Source organism: Heliangelus exortis, chromosome 3 (assembly GCF_036169615.1).
Source record: "Heliangelus exortis chromosome 3, bHelExo1.hap1, whole genome shotgun sequence".
Taxonomy (NCBI): domain Eukaryota; kingdom Metazoa; phylum Chordata; class Aves; order Apodiformes; family Trochilidae; genus Heliangelus; species Heliangelus exortis.
The window spans coordinates 107,385,689-107,401,794 of record NC_092424.1 but is presented as its reverse complement, the minus strand read 5'-3'; the positions used below and the strand labels follow the sequence as shown (position 1 = coordinate 107,401,794).

The following is a 16,106-nucleotide window of genomic DNA, read 5'->3' as shown; positions in this document are numbered from 1 at the left end:
TGTACAGTATTTACCTGCCTGTACGCATGTACCAGTTATTTTTGGATAGCACATCAGAGACACTTGAAAATCTTTGAGAATTCTCTTGGCTTCAGTGGGCACAATTCTTGTAATTTTAGCAAAATAGAAAATTGGAGGAGGATGTTTCTCTCTGTTTAATGAGCTTTAGCTACAAGTATTTCCTTTTAAATGTATTCTTTAAAGAAGGTGATGAACTTGTTACGCTTGGACATAACTTTTTCCTTTGGCAGTTGGAAGCATAGAATCATTTAAGATGGAAAAGACCTTTAAGATTGAGTCCAACCATAAACTACACAATGCCAAATCCACCAGTTGCCACCGTGTTGCTTAATATGCTGAGAGCCTCTGTGAAGCTTTTCTGGTAGGACAAGTAGAAGCAGGATTACCTTGTGCATCCTGAAAGGTGGTTGCATGTGTCTCCTGCTGTGCCCTGAGAACATGAGAGCTGGGAAAAGAGGATGAATTCCTCAGGGAAGATCAGGGGGGTGCTTTAGGATGGACCCAGAGCCACTTCAGCAGTAGTTCATGATGTTTATGCACTTAAGAAGGAAGAGATGCTCATTATCAGTCAGCATTTTCTCCTACATTTGATATAAAGAATGAATAGCAAAAGAGGGAAGCAAATACTGAAACAGCAATAGCACTGATAGGAAATTCAGACTAATAGTAAAATGTTCTGTGTATTTTTGGACTCCTGAAATGTTTACTCACCACTGAGGAAAAATTGGAAGTATGATACAACATCTCAGCTGAGAACATTAAGTCCAATCTGTAATAAGTAATTCTGTGGTTAACTTATGTACAAACCCAGACAGAAGATGACTGGGATTATTAGCTTTATCCCAGTATGCCAGTGGCAAGTACAGACTGGGGAACTGGTGGCTGGAGGGCAGCATGGCAGGGAGGGACCATGGGGGTGCTGGTTGATGCCAAACTGACCATGAGCCAGCAGCGTGCCCTGGCAGCCAGGAGGGCCACCCGTGTCCTGGGGCGCACCAAGCAGTGTCACCATCTGGCCAAGGGAGGTGACTGTCCCAGTCTGCACTGGTACAGCCTCACCTTGAGTACTGTGTGCAGTTTTGGGCACTGCAGTAGAGAAAAGGCATCAAGCAATTGGAGAGCATCCAAAGGAGAGCAATGAGGATGGTGAAGGCTCTGGAAGGGATGACTTATGAGGAGCAGCTGAGGTCACTTGGATTGTTCAGCTTGGAGCTGAGGAGGAATACTCATTGCAGTCCATGGCTTCCTCACAAGGGGAAGAGATGGGACTGGTACTGATTTCTTCACTCCTCTGACCAAAGACAGGACTTGGGGAAATGGTAGGAAGCTGAATCATGGGAGGTTTAGGTTATATATTAGGGAAAGGTTTTTCACCCAGAGGGCAGTTGAGCAGTGGAACAAGCTCCCAAGGGAAGTGGGCACAGCACCAAGCCTGCCTGAGTTTAAGAGGTGTTTGGATGATGCTCTCAGGCACATGGTGTGATCCTGGGGGTGCCCCACACAGGGATAGGGGTTGTACTTGATAATCCTGATGGGTGCCTTCCAACTTGGCATATTCTATGATTCTGTGTCTGACACCAAACAACTTTCTGGAGGCTCCCAATGGGAGACAGTAATGTGATTGCTGGTTGCATTCTGGAAAACCCCTGTGCAGCTTGAAGCACGCTGCTGCCTGTCTGTGTTGAAATTTCCCTGTCTTTAAACATGAAGATAAATATTTATTTAGGGTCATTATCAAGCTTAATGCTAGGGTTTTTTTGATGGTTAAAAAGGTGGTGCTGTAATCACTCACTCTTGTGATTAAACTGCACAAGGAATGCTCTCTCTTTTAAGTTTATTATCTCTGTGGAGTTAATTAACTTTGTAGGCTGTAGGAGCATAGTTTTTATTAGAGAAAAGCAAGCAATGGCTATCATTGAAAAACAAACAGAGTTCTTCAGAGAATGTGAGAAATGTCTTAAAATTTTCCACGAGTGAAAAGTTGCCTTTGTCCTTTCCACCAGTAGCACCTTTTTGGGCACATCTGCCTTTTGCCTCCTGGTGGTACTAACCAGTGGCAGAGGCTTTATAGAGCATTTTCAAGTCTAACTATTTTTTTTTTCTAGGATTGTGCTTTCTTTTCTCCCTTCTTTTTCAATAGTATTTTACCATTCTAAGGAAAGAACAGTGTTTGTTTCCGTTTCAATGTTGGCAGCCCATCAAAGCAAGTCCTTTATTTTTTGAAGAAGATTATCTGTCTGATCCAGTGTTGTAAAGGCATTTCTGGAGCTATCCTACCAAATGCTGTGATCTTGCTATAAACAGACCTTATGGAAAGATGTCATTTATTTAAAATTAGCCTAAAGGAAAATATTGTGTAGTTGCTTGTTTCTAGCATAAAAAAATTGTGCTAGTGCAGTGACTTATTAATGCCTGTTACATAAAGGTGTGGGTGATATGTATTTTGTCATCTGTAGAGAAGTCTTGAAGGTACATTACATTATCTGTAGCTCTGGCTTGTTGGTCTTTGTCACTCTATATGAACTTTCTCTGTGGGTAGAACTTACACATGCCTTTGAAATCTTCAATACGTTGTAAAGCTGTGGAGTGGGCAAGTAAAAGAGCTGATAGTAAAAGAATGATAGTTTCATATCTATCTTCCAAAAGTGTTACTAATAAAGAAATGTGCTTTTTCATAAACAGAAAAAGCAAGTGAAGGCAATAGTTACTCTGGTCTAGAAAGAATCTTTGTGGGGAAAATGTCCAAGTTCAGCATTTCTAGAGCTTTAATTCCTAAAAATGCAGCAATCAAATTATTAACTTTACCTAGGTAGGTCTTGCTTCATGTATGAAGTTGTGAGATTGACAAGTAACCTCTTTTGCAGATTAGTGATATTGGAAGATAACATTTTTGTCAGTTACATTTCAGTTTTTCCACTCAGAATCATGCCATCCACAGTTGGGAAAAAAATTACTTGTCTCATTAAATTTTCTAGGAAATTCTAAGCTAAGTCAGAAAAGTAATAATGTGCTATTCATTGGCTGTGGCAGAGCCTGTCATGAGTGAATGAAATGGCAATTAAATTTTGACTCCTGATGCTAAAGTGATTTTTAATGGTATTGTAGCTCCATCCTACTTGGTACCAGCTCAGAATCTCTGAGTGCCAAAAGTTCACCACTGCTCCATCAAGAAGATGGATGCCTCCTGTCCCATCCTGTGATCAGAGAGGTGAAAAGAACAAGCCTGCAGTTTGGGTTTGTGGTTCATGGATCATTTGCCATAAGTAAGGGCTGGGGCTGCAAGGAAGGAAGAGGAGCAGCCATGGCTGTGGGCAGAATTAATTCTCTTTAGCTGGATGTGGCTCATGGGCAAAATGTTTCTCAGTCCTGGGACTGAAGGTGTGTTAGTGGGGAAAAAAAAATAAATGTTGAGCTAACGCAGATGTGTTTAGATGACACATCTAGGGTGGCAGATGATTCTGATTGACTTCCTGCAGCTTCGTCCTTCCAAGAAAAGGAGTAGTCTTCCCTTTCTCACAGTTCAATGTGCCCAAAACTTGGTTGTTTGTAAACCAGGCAGCACAATTTTTCTCAGCAGTGATGCTGAGTGGCCTTTTTTTACCAGTGGTGGTAGGTTTGGAAGACAAGCACAGTATTTGTAAGGACTGGAGCAGTTTTTCATGGTAATTTCACAGGAAAACTGAGTTTCAAACTAGTTTTGATTGTGCTCAGTCTTTATTGCGGTGGTCTTGGTTGTGCTACAAGTAAATGCAACAATTACTTTGAAGAATACTTTCCTGACATGCTTTGTAGAATTGCCAAGGTCTTGTGATCCCAGTTGTTCAAAGTGTTAATTTCAGATAGACTGATGTGGTGGTTTTGCTTGGTATTTTGATGAATCTTAACTTTAATGACACTTTTCTGTAGATGGATTTTTCTTTCCTTATTTGTATCTCCAAAATGGTAACATCAAAAGAGTCCTGAGCCTGGTTAAGCTCCAAAGAAGAACTTGTGATGCTTTCATCTTCCCTCTTGTGCTGTGCTCTTAATATTCTTTGTTTTGCATATTGTGGTATGTATTGGGGAAAAAACAGTGAATTCTTTATTTAAGTGTTAGGTGTGGCTTGAATGCCCACAAGGTGGATCCCAACTATTGGGTGTTTGTTTTTTGGTTTTTTTTTTAATTTCTTGTCTTGATGTTTTCCTTTTCCAATAGTTATTAACCTGCGTTCCTAAAACAATGACCTGTTCTAGGTCAAGCTGAAAATGGCAGGCACTCTTTCTTAGGTGACTTTAGTTTAAAGCCCAAGTTTTCTGGGACTTTGTCCAGTTAGGAAGAAGTGCCAAAAATCTCACTGTCAGACAGAGAGCTTTGCTTACTTGGAGACATGCTTTTCTAGATCCTAATTCCTGCTAAATTCTAGATCCTAATTCCTGCTAAAAAACCTCATTGCCTTCTTGTCTTAGCTTCTTGTCACAGCTTTGGAAGGACTTTGCTGGGATAATACTTTGCTTTCATCCCCCACCACTTCTTTCTGTTTGGAATACCATATGTATAGTTTTCCTTCAGTCTTTGTCACAGTTGGGACAGTGGCTGGGCAGGGACAGATGTTCTCTGTTATTCCCTCCCAGAGGGAAGAAGGGAATAAGGGAGAGAGGCTGAAAATCTTGAGTAGGTAGCAGGTGACCTGTCTTGGTAAATGGTGTCCTTCTCTGGTGAGGACACGAGGAGGAGGAGCAGTGTCAGGAGCACACCAGCCAGAGAAGACCCCAGAAAGCTCTCTTGGGATCTATTTTATACTGAGTACCATGGGAAAGAAGGCTGTGACAGGTTCATTTGGGTCACCTCACCCATCCTCTCCTCCCATAGGTTCAGCTGCTCCCCATTACAGCTGCCTTATCCACAGACTGGCAGGTGCTGGTGATGTTCCAGGTAGGGTTTTTCTGTCCTGGTCCTCTCAAACCAGGAGAGTCTTCTAAAGTAAAAGATGCTCTGATAACTCCTTTGAAACATTTCAAATTTTAAGGTATTATTGAATGACCAGACAAGGGGCAATGGGCACAAGCTGCTCCTAGGGAGATTCTGATTGAACACAAGAGGAAAATTTTTCACTCTGAGGACAGTCAGACATTGGAATGGGCTCCCAGGGGAAATTGTGGATTCCCTCACTTTGGAAAGTCTTGAAGCTCATCTCGACAGGGTTGCTGAGACATCTCATATGAACAATAGTATTAGAAGGGTTGGACCAGATGATCCTTGAGGTCCCTTCCAGCCTGACATTCTTAGATTCTATGAATGTTGATAGGTCTTGAGGGATGTGACAAAAATTATCTGAGCTGTATGTACATTTTTATGCATTTACCTTTAGGCAAAGCACTCAGATTATATAGGAGGAGGTTTGCTTTTGGTTTTAAGTCTATTAAATTACTTTCTTCAATACACATAAAAAAACACAAGTAGGTTAGAGTACATCTCTAAAATAGTAATCAGAAAAAAGATTTTCAGTCTCTGCTGTCAGGGACAGGGAAGATCTGAAATTCTTCATACCTTTGGAAATAAAATATTAGCGGGTTGGCATTTTGGGATATATATCCAGTTTCCTGAAATATTAGATTCATAGAATATGCAGAGTTGGAAGGGACCCATCAGGATCATCCAGCCCAACTCCTGTCCCTATGTAGGGCACCCCCAGAATCACATCATGTGCCTGAGAGCATCATCCAAATGCTGCTTGAACTCAGGCAGGTGTAATTTTGATAACGTGTGTTTTCACAGTTATCACTTTGCTGTGGCAGTAGTTGCTTACAGTGTCTCTTTAGGACTCTCAATTGTTGGTGTAATAATGTTGGTTACAGTTTTTTGGTTTTTGTTTTTAATTACATTTATACTTGCAAGAAACGTGTCATGGAGATGATTGCTGAACAAATGCTTTTGTGTGTTTATTTTGGGAATGAATAATCTGTGCTAACAGCATAATTTTTACCTTAAAGTGTAAATCTGAAGATCTTTTGTTATGGTTACACTGATGATGATTTTTTTTTTTTTTTTTTTGCATAGGCTGGATCAGTAGTGTTAAGTGCGTGATCATAAGAGTCAGCAAAGCTGGAGCTTTGTCTTTTAGAGAGCTCAGCCATGGTCCTGACCACCCCTGCATGTCAGAGAAAAGTGGTCACACTCTAAGCATTGCTTAGTAAGATTCCTGGGGAGTGTTAATGAAGGCAAAAATGAGAATAAAGGGTAAACGCTGATCCTGAAGCACTTCTTGAATAAGATGTTAATCATCAGGCAGCTACAGGTGTGAATCTAGTGTTTTGTGAACTGCAAAATTTGAAGACAAATTAAGATGTGCCATGTAGAACTTCGAATTTCATGATTGGAGAGGAAGCATAGTTTACCAGATTGTATTCAAAGAGATGTTTTGCTGAAATACATTTGAAGAGTTCCAGGATTGATTGTCATCTTCTTCCTTACTATCTGACATACAAATAGGAAATGGTGCATTTTAGGACATGAGCAGACATGAACAGAAATTCCCTTACAATGTAAACTGCATCCTTCAGAGAAGCTGCAGCGGTGGCTGTGAACTCCAGTCAAGGAACTGTTGCTGTATTTTTAGCACTTCCCAGCTGCTGATTACATGAATATATTGTGGTGGTCTTGATCCTTCTGTCACTCATTATAAAAAGCTGAGGAGTGTGGTAGCTACCTATTTCCAAAGAGGATCAAAACATGGTATTTCATATAAGAAAAACGTGGTGTTACTAATACTTTATTTTCCATAAATGAAAAACAGTGGTTAAGTTTTCTGAAGTTGCTGCTGGCAGCTTTAGGAACACTTTCTTGTCCCAGATAATTTCTGTAAGCATTAATCAAGATGCCGTTTCCATTCCACGTTTCCACGTGTCCCTGTGATGCCAGCTATTAATGGAAAGAAGTAAAGTTTTGGGGGAAAAGTCACATAAAAGAGAACATAGAGACACAGAGAGTAAAATAGAGTTTATGTAACACCAAAACAGCAAAAATTGGAGAAAACCACATCAAAAGTAGTCAACAGCCACTCCTTGAGACACATAAGCCTGCAAAACAGATGAAAGGGATTGCAAGAATTATGCCTCAGCTTATCCTAGTTACATCCTTGAGCACTAGGTAGAAAAAAAATTACTAATTGAACTCATCATATTAACATCTTGTCAGCATATTAATGTATTATTACCACACTAAAATACCCAGCTATAGGCTAGATGGACCCCTACTAACAAAAAGCCCTCTACAATCTGAACATGTGTAGTGAAATTTTAAAGCACTGTCACTTTAAATAGAAGAGCTCATTAACCAGTAATGTGTTGTAGTGATAGAAGATAATTAGAAATAAAGGAATTTTACATGTTTCTCTGTATAAAAGTAGCACTTGTGTGAAGGAAACCTGACGGTTGTGGAATACCACCCTGCTCCTTTTTCTATGCAGATCTGGATATTATTGAATAACTCCACTGTGTGTGGATCAGCTTATTCAGGTGACAGACCCTGCTTTCAGGACAACATCTGCCCCTGGCAGGGGTGTTGGAAAAAGGTGATCTTTAAGGTCCCTTCCAACCAAAACTATTCTGTGATTCTATTCTATGATACGTATCTTAATTTTAGAAATACTTAACTGCCACTCTTGGGCTGTAGGTTGTCCTCATATGTGTATTACAGCAATACTTGTACTGCCTATTAGCTTCTAGGGAGTTGATTTAGATTTATTCAGCTTTCTTTATCAGTATCATCTCAATATATCTAGTCTCATTTAGTAAGAAAATAGAAGTGACAGGGTTCTGAAAGTGCAGTTTTACATGTAGCCTGCAAGAATACCCTTTCTTTGAGGCCATACTGAAAAAAAATTGGTATAACCTCAAGAGAAGGAAGCAAGATGCCCAACTGAGGTGCACAGAGACTGTATCTTTATAGTCTTCTACCTTTTTGGTCATTCTTATCCCCAGTGAGTTTGTTTTGTTTTGTTAACCATTTGTATCTCCCTGTTTAGCAGCGGGGGTAAAGAATTAAATTTTTACACCTGCTAGAATGGCAGCCTTAACACAACTTTCTCAGGAAGAGAAATTAAGGTGGTTTTTTTGTTTTCTTTAAAATGTGTTTGCAAATGCGGATAAACGAATGAAAGATGATTAAAAATGTGTCTATCCTGGCATGTGCAGTGCATTGTATAGTAACTAAGTGCTGTGTTTTTTAAAGCTACTTGTTAATATCTTGTTAGAAGGATTATTTATTCCTTTGACTGTCTTTGTGAGCAATAGAAATACTTGAAGAATGGATTAACAGGTCTTTGGAAGTGGTAGTGCCAAGTAAAATGTGTTTTTAAAGGTGTTTTCTTAAGTAATAACCCTTTGCTGCTGTTTTGGGAGTTTCCATTCAGAATTTCTGACAATCCTTGCATTCATTGATTTGAGAAATTATATTTTTGTCAAGAGCTTCCTGGCTAAAACTTCCTCCTACTTAAAAAAACCAACCCAAACCCAATTACATCTGCCAAAACTGCTTTTCCTGTATAGGACACACCCCCTGACCTCTATCCAGCAGGTTGGAAGATTTCTGGAAGTCACTGTGTGTCAGCACAGCCCTGGGAACCTGGTTACTCCCTGCAGTGGCTCTTTGTCACTTTGAGGCTGTAATATTTGGATGTTTTTCTTTTTTAAACATTGAAAATGGTAAGTTGAAATGCTATGCTGCTTAAAAAACAAGCAAACAAAAAACCCCCCAACCAAACAAAACCCCAGAAACCCAAAAGAGTTGGTTGTGACTCCTTTGTCAGACAAAACCAACTTATTTTTGGTAGCAGTCCCAGACTACTGGCAAGACAGAATGAGAGGGTTTTGGCAGCTATAGGGGCATTAGTCCCCCTGTATGAGAACCTTCAAGTGACATTAAATCCTCTTTGTTTGTGGGTGACCTGGAAGAGCCTTGGGTTCACATGGGGCAGGGTGAGCACCCCCAGGACACTGCTGAGCACCAGGTTTGGGGGAAAGCAGGGCTTGTTTGGAAGCCAAGTGCAAAGCAGTCTGGTGGAGGGGTTGTCTCAGCTGGGTCTTGCACATCTGGGAATTAAATCTGTGTTTCATAACCTCCTTGTCAAACTGGTAGGAGCTGGGTGTGTCTAGTGTGGTCTCTGGAGAAGCCAGGTTTTTATTTTGCAGGTTATGTGCTTTAATTCTAAAAGTTTTCAATCTGTCTGGTTGTTGGGTGTTAATTTTTTTTGGTTTGTTTTTTCTTTTAGGAGGTCCAAACATATGGGCCATCACCTCTGAAGAGCGGGCCAAGCATGACAAGCAGTTTGATAGTCTTAAACCCACAGGAGGCTACATCACAGGTTGGCCTGGGGTTCTGCATTACCCATTAACTTCTGCGTACACAGAAGTATCTTTGTAAAACAGCTTGAAAACTACATCCTATTTCTAGCTCTTTGTTATGTGGCTGATAACCATACTCCTTGGGCAAACAGCCACAGGTTATTACTAAACTTCTGCAAGCTTTAGACTAAAGTCTGGCACGGGAAAACTCTTTTATTAGTCCTCTCACTTCTTCAGCTGCCAGTTTTTATGCTGTCCTTCTGACTTCTTTCAAAAACCAGAGTATCAGGCAAAATCTGTCCCCAGATGGGAGGCTGCCAAGCAGCACTTAGAGCAGCTATTGTGGCAAGTGACGTGGCAAGAGAGAGCTGAAGTGACTCTCCTCTGTCTCAACAATGTTAGAGAAAACTGTGCTGTTAGATATCTTTGTTTGAGAAGAGAATGCAGGGCGATAGATGCTGACAGCTTGTTAATGGCTGCTTGAAACGTATTCATCCTTGGGCCTTCAGCAAGTTCTGGATAGGCTAATGGCATTGTTGCAATGGCTCCTGTCAGGTCCAGTTGCATTCAGCTGCTTCTGCCCTGAAACAATTGGGTGATGTTGCTGCACACCTTATAATTTGTACATTTAAGAATCTGCTTGTGACAAGAGAAAAGGCTCTGTTTCACTGGCAAAGATGACTTAATTTAAAAGTGCCCTGTTCTTTGTGGGAGAGTGGGCACTGAAGAGCAGCCCTGATGACTTTTGCACTGCTGACTTTGCTAATCCTTACCTGGTGACTCCACTGCCCCTCATTTTCCTCTATTTTGGTCCAAAAAAAGTCTGAGTAAAGAACAAAAAGTTGTCTGTTGGGACAGGTGCATCTTCTGGCCAAGTGACAGGGAACTCCTACTTTAGCCAAAGAGCTCTGGGAGGTTGGTATTTACTTCACCACCAGCTGGAAAATATGCAGTCCTGGGAACCACCTTCAGGCCATATTTGGGCTGGATGTCTGCAGGCTTCATTATTTATTTGGCAGGTGCTTGAAATGAAAAACTAGGGATGAATATAGGGGAAGAAAGTGTTGAAAGAATAGCCTGAAGTTTTAGCTTCAAGCATCTGTAATTCATTCCTAGGTTGGCATAAACACCACTGTGTTTTAGTATGAGTTTAACAGCATGATCAGTACCAATTGATGTGGAACGTGGTATGGAGTTGCACAGTTCTTGTTCCCTTCATACTGACCTAGTGGATGCTTCCTGGTAGAAAAGAGTATTATTTAGGACATGATGTTTTTCCAAATTTTCCATAAAGAGGCAGTGCTGGTTAAAGTTATGTTGGATGAAGGAGAAGGAAAGAAATAGAATGCACATCTGCTTCTGTTACAGTAATTGGGTCAGGACTAAATTTTCAGTCATTTTTACTTCTTTAGATCTTGCATCTATTTTAAACAGTTTGTAGCAGTAGTTTTGTGACCTTTTAAAGCATTTTAGAGCTATTTGAAGTCACTTCTCAGAGCAAAGATTGAGGATTACAGAATACATGAGTATCTGACAACTGCTGTCACCAGGGAGGGAGTTGTGTAGTGTGACACTGGAAAGCTGAGCATCCAGCATGCTGCATCCTTTTTAGAATCCGGCCCACAAGAGAGTACTGAGGTCTTCTGAAAATCTGTGATGTGAAAGTCTGTCTTTTTTTCTTATTTATCATAGGTGATCAAGCACGTACGTTTTTTTTGCAATCGGGTCTGCCAGCTTCAATCCTTGCTGAAATATGGTAAGGTATTTTTTTACTGTTTTGTTTTTCTTTAAGGACAGGAGATGCACAGTATTGAAATAGTATCTTTGGTATGATGTATGGTGTCAAAGATGTTTTCAGCAGTCAAAGGAGTGTTACCTGAATCATTGTTTTAAATTTATTAAATTGAGAATTGAGCCCACATGTGTACCAACATTTATATAAAAGCAATATCTTATAATCTTAATTCATCATATTGAACACAGCCTTTTAAAATTATAGTAGGTGCTTGAAGCAAAAATGCAATGATAATTTGAAAGGCTTTCTTAGAGGGAAGTGCCCACTGGACTGCCAAAAGGTGGTTGTTAAGCTTTGTCTGTATATTTAAATAATAGGGAAACAGATGGAAATAATGGGTTAATGAATTCCTGGAGATATGGAACTGAGTGGTTTGAAATACTAGTAAGCACTAGAAATTTCTTGGATATTTTATACTGAATAGTAACAGAATGAAAGGGGAAGCATGGCTTGATATTAAGCATTATTTTTTTTTTCTCTCCTATTTTTGTTTGCATTCCTGTGGTCCTCACAGGAGGATCCTGTTAATAAGATTAGTAAGATTTCATATTTTCTGTCTGACCAGAAAGTGTGTCTGTTTATGTACACACTGTTGCATATATTTTCTGTTGGTTTTATTTGGAGAAGTGTCAAAGGAAAACAGTAGAGGTATCACTCTTGAAAAACCCACTGTTTGTGAGAGAGTGCAGTTTTCCTGGTGGAAAACCTTTAGCAGGTTTCTGCATCTTGCTGTTCCAGATTCATGCATTAATTTCTTACATTGCCAGACATAAATTCGTCTGGCTAATTGCATAGCAAGAAGCATAGCAGAGACATATCTTTAGCAACTACTGTATCAGGAGACTTACTCCTTTTCCAAGTGTCTACCTACTTTCTCAGATGTGTAATATTTAATATACAGCAACTTTAAAACTGCTCTGTACAAGACTATTGAGTGATACTTAATGCCTCTAGACCAATAGTATTTTTGAAAGTCCAGGCTGACCTTCAATACCTGGAGGTTGGCAAACTAGAAAAATTAATAACTGGAAGCTTCTGAGGGTTTGAATGTTGTCAAAAGTAGAAGATCTACAAATGGTTGCAATAAATTTGTTGTTTTGCTTGTACAAAAGCACTAAATAAATCTGACAGAAAAACTTCTTGGCAAGTGAAAAAGTTAAATTTACATTACTATTTTATTTTATTTTATTTTTAAGGACACTATCAGACCTAAACAAGGATGGAAAAATGGATCAACAGGAGTTTTCTATAGCCATGAAACTCATCAAGCTGAAATTGCAAGGACAGAACTTGCCTGTGGTTCTTCCTCCAGTCATGAAACAAACTCCCATATTTTCACCGTTAATGTCAGCTCGCTTTGGTACTTATGAATATATAATTATTATTAATATATATATATATTATGAATATAATTGGTGTTCAGAGTTTAAAAAATGCACATTTAGTTGCTGCCAAATAGAAGCATGAATCTGAACGTGAGAGTTGAGTGAATCACTCAAAAAAAAACCTCAAAACAGGTACAGGGATATTCTGATTTACGAAATACGCAAAGTCATTTTCTTGATATTTTTTTATAGTTTCATTTCTTGAAGACATTTAACAATAAAGAAAAACCTTCTATTGAATTTTGACATGAGGTACAAGAAGGCCATTAACGTTTGCCATTTAAGTTTCAGGCTGTCATCTTGTACTGAATGTCTTTTTTTTTTCCTCCCTCCTACTCATTCATCTATTTATACTCGGGGTTTTTAAATATAAACTTGGTAAAGGTCAAAGTTTTGGTAGAACTCTCATTTTAATTTTTTTTTTCAAAACTGGTTAAAAAATCACAATGTCTGTTTTCCTTACATGATTAATATGGTTAAATATAATTATTTTAAAGTTTTTTGCCTTTCCTGGTGATGTTTTGGGGTTCAGTGCATGCCTGTTGTTACTTTGTCGTTTTCTAGAATAAAATACATGTGGTGGTTTCAGCTGGAAATTTAATATATGCATATATTAATGACATACATGATTTGAGATACCTGCCCATCAGTAAATCTTCTGTGTGTGCATACCAGTGCCTGCCTTTATAGGTAGCTGGTTAATTCCTATTAACCTTCCATCATAGCATTTGCACACCCGTTGTCTTCCACAAGATTGAGCTGATAATTCAAGTGCCCTTCTTCACTTCTGGCAATTCCTGGAAACCATTTGCTAGGCAGGTGTCCCTAAGGATGGACTTTTCACCCACATGGATTCTTCCAAGGCTGACACTTGGCAGAGACTTGGTTCAGAAGTACCAGCTTTTCCCTATAGAGGATTCTCACAGCTTCTGAGTTGTGTTGTAATTCTCTCAGGGGCCAGATATGGAAAGTCTTGTTGAAGCTGCCATTATAGAAAGTCAGTTCTTACTCTTTTGTGACATACTAGCTAAAGCTACCTTGAGAATTAATTATTTGTCAAGATCTTTTGTTTGAAAAAAAAAAAATCACGTTCTTCAGTGTATTTTTGTCTGAACTGTCTTGTCTAAACTTTAGAGAACAATAAATGTTACACATAAGCACCTATTTGATCTCATTATATATCTCTGGATTCAGGTTGCTTTGTGTAGTTTCTACCTAGCATAATATAGCCAACTTCTTTCTGTGCAGTACTAAATAATGAACTTTATGATTTTTCTCTAGGAATGGGTAGTATGCCAAATCTGTCCATGCCAACATCCATGTCTGCTATCACACCTTTACCTCCCATGCCTCTGACCTCCATGACTTCTGTGCCCCCTTTGGTTATCTCTGCTCCTCTGGTGCCTTCTGTCAGTACCTCCTCATTGCCAAATGGAACATCCAGCCTTCTGCAGCCCATGTCCATACCTTTTTCTTCAAGTAAGTATAGTACAGTCCTGTACTTGCTCTGAGAATTGTGAGTCTTATTTTCTGTGTCTGATTTCAGACAGAAATGCTGATACTTGCATGCGACCTGAAAAATTTTTTTTAAAAAGCCTTTTTTTCCCCAGAGTTCACTTTGTTAAATCAGTTCTAACTAGTTGTTCTTAACAACAAGGCACTGAATAGCTTTTCCTACTTCTGTGAAAGCCTTGAGTGTTTATTACAGATCATTGCCTTTATATCTTGTTGTTTTACAGTTTTTGGTTTTGTTGTTTTGTTTGTTTCAGCACTGCCTCATAGTGGTTCTTTAGGTCCCATGGCAGGAGGGTTTGGTGGTACCAGTTTGCAGAAGGCACAGTCACTAATTGACTTAGGATCTAGCAGGTAAGACAGTTAAGTTTAAAATTGTTGTGTGTTCAACTTGAATAGCATGCCTTCCAAAACTTATGGAACATTTCTGTTTTCAAAATATATTCATTAAAAATTAGTCTATCTAATATGACTGCCAAGTCTGGAAAAAGATTGATTTGTGCAGTAAATAGTATTTTCAGTAAATGTGACAAAACTATTTGAAGTAGGTGAGGAGTTCAAATGAGGGAAAGCAGTGCCAAAAAGAAGGGGATGTACATCATTGGTAAACAGAATTAAACTTACAAAGTGGTTGTAAAAGCAGTGTTTATGGATTGATGTTCTCATAAAGGGCAGCATGTAATTAGCAGGCATGTAAGAATAGTCTTTGTAATAAATATTAATGTGTGGCTATGGTTCATGAATAATAGAATATTAGGAATGTTTGTTATCAGGTGCCCTACTTGATTGATTCTAGAGCTCCAGAATAGACAAAGTGAGGGACCAGGTTTATTCATCCAATTGGGTATCCTGGGAAGGGTCTCCCAAAAGATTATCCAGAGAGTATCTGTCTCAGCCCCAACTCTGCTCCAGAAGTTGGTTTGGAAGAGCTTGAACCTCTTTTCTGCAGTTAAATGGCATCTAGGATGAGCACAATACAAATGTTCGATAAGATGCTTGTAGGTGTGGTGTTAATCACCTTTTTTATTCTTATTTAAATGAGAAAGCTTTCTTTAGCTGGTGCTGTAGTGTTACTGTTGACAGCATTTTCACCATCTTGTTATTGAATTCCATGCAAAAGATGTGTATCCAGCACTGTGCCCCAAAAGTCTGTGTTTATATCAGCATTCTTTACATTATTGCCTTGGATAACACTGCAAATAGTTTTTTACTTGACAGAGCAGGAGATTACCTTAAACAAGGCAGGCAGGATGTACCTGGTTTGGTCTGATCTTCAAAGATGGGACACTGAAAATGTTGGGAGTTGCAGGTAGAAGTTTTATAGGTATAGCTAAACACCCAGCAAGTACTATTCTGCAGGATGAGCTGGAAAAACTCCACTCAGCCTCATTGTCACTGATAAAAAGAATAGGTAGAACGTGGTGGCTTTAGCAGCTTCAGAGGCTGCTTTTGATTGTGAGTTTATCAGTTAAATTTTTATGTTCATGGTTATTCATTTGCATACCTCTTAAATTTATTTAATCTGCCCAGTGCTTCACAGCCACTGTAAACATTCTTGTGACAGTTGAGATTTTTCCCTTGGTTTCATATAGCATTATTTGCAGTGGTGGATTGATCCATTATGTGGCATGAGTGCTTGTGATAGCAAGGGAAATAGGATCTTAAATTTAGGAGTTTCCTTTTAGATACATGTTTCTGCTTTCACAGTAAAATGATGTATTGGTGATGAAAATGCTTATAGCAAGTTGGCAGAGGTAAAACTTTGTGGAAGTTGTTTCATGTTACTAGAAAATGCTATATATCCTTGCTTGTAATGCCTGCCTATTAAGCCAAGCAACTCTTATTTCTTTATCTTTTTTTTTTTTTTTTTTTTTTTTTTTTTTAATTGTATTACAGTTCAAATTCTTCCTCTAGTGCTTCACTAGCTGGGAATTCACCAAAGATTGCATCCACAGACTGGGCAGTTCCTCAGGCCTCCAGATTAAAATACAGACAGAAATTTAACAGTCTTGATAAAAGCATGAGTGGGTATTTATCAGGTGAGTATGGCATTTGGTATGGAGGGGGAAAAC

At 39.1% G+C, this 16,106-nt stretch overlaps 1 protein-coding gene across 6 annotated transcripts in view; it reads left to right on the top strand.

Moving 5' to 3' along the window:
* ITSN2 (intersectin 2) overlaps positions 1-16,106 on the top strand; it is an 83,295-nt gene that overhangs the window by 26,478 nt on the left and 40,711 nt on the right. For all 6 annotated transcript variants that reach the window (XM_071742053.1, XM_071742055.1, XM_071742054.1 and 3 more), the window contains exons 3-8: positions 9,270-9,362; positions 11,035-11,098; positions 12,334-12,497; positions 13,804-14,001; positions 14,292-14,388; positions 15,931-16,073. In XM_071742053.1, coding sequence (XP_071598154.1) covers positions 9,270-9,362; positions 11,035-11,098; positions 12,334-12,497; positions 13,804-14,001; positions 14,292-14,388; positions 15,931-16,073 — 759 coding nt within the window. The remainder of the gene's footprint in view (positions 1-9,269; positions 9,363-11,034; positions 11,099-12,333; positions 12,498-13,803; positions 14,002-14,291; positions 14,389-15,930; positions 16,074-16,106) is intronic.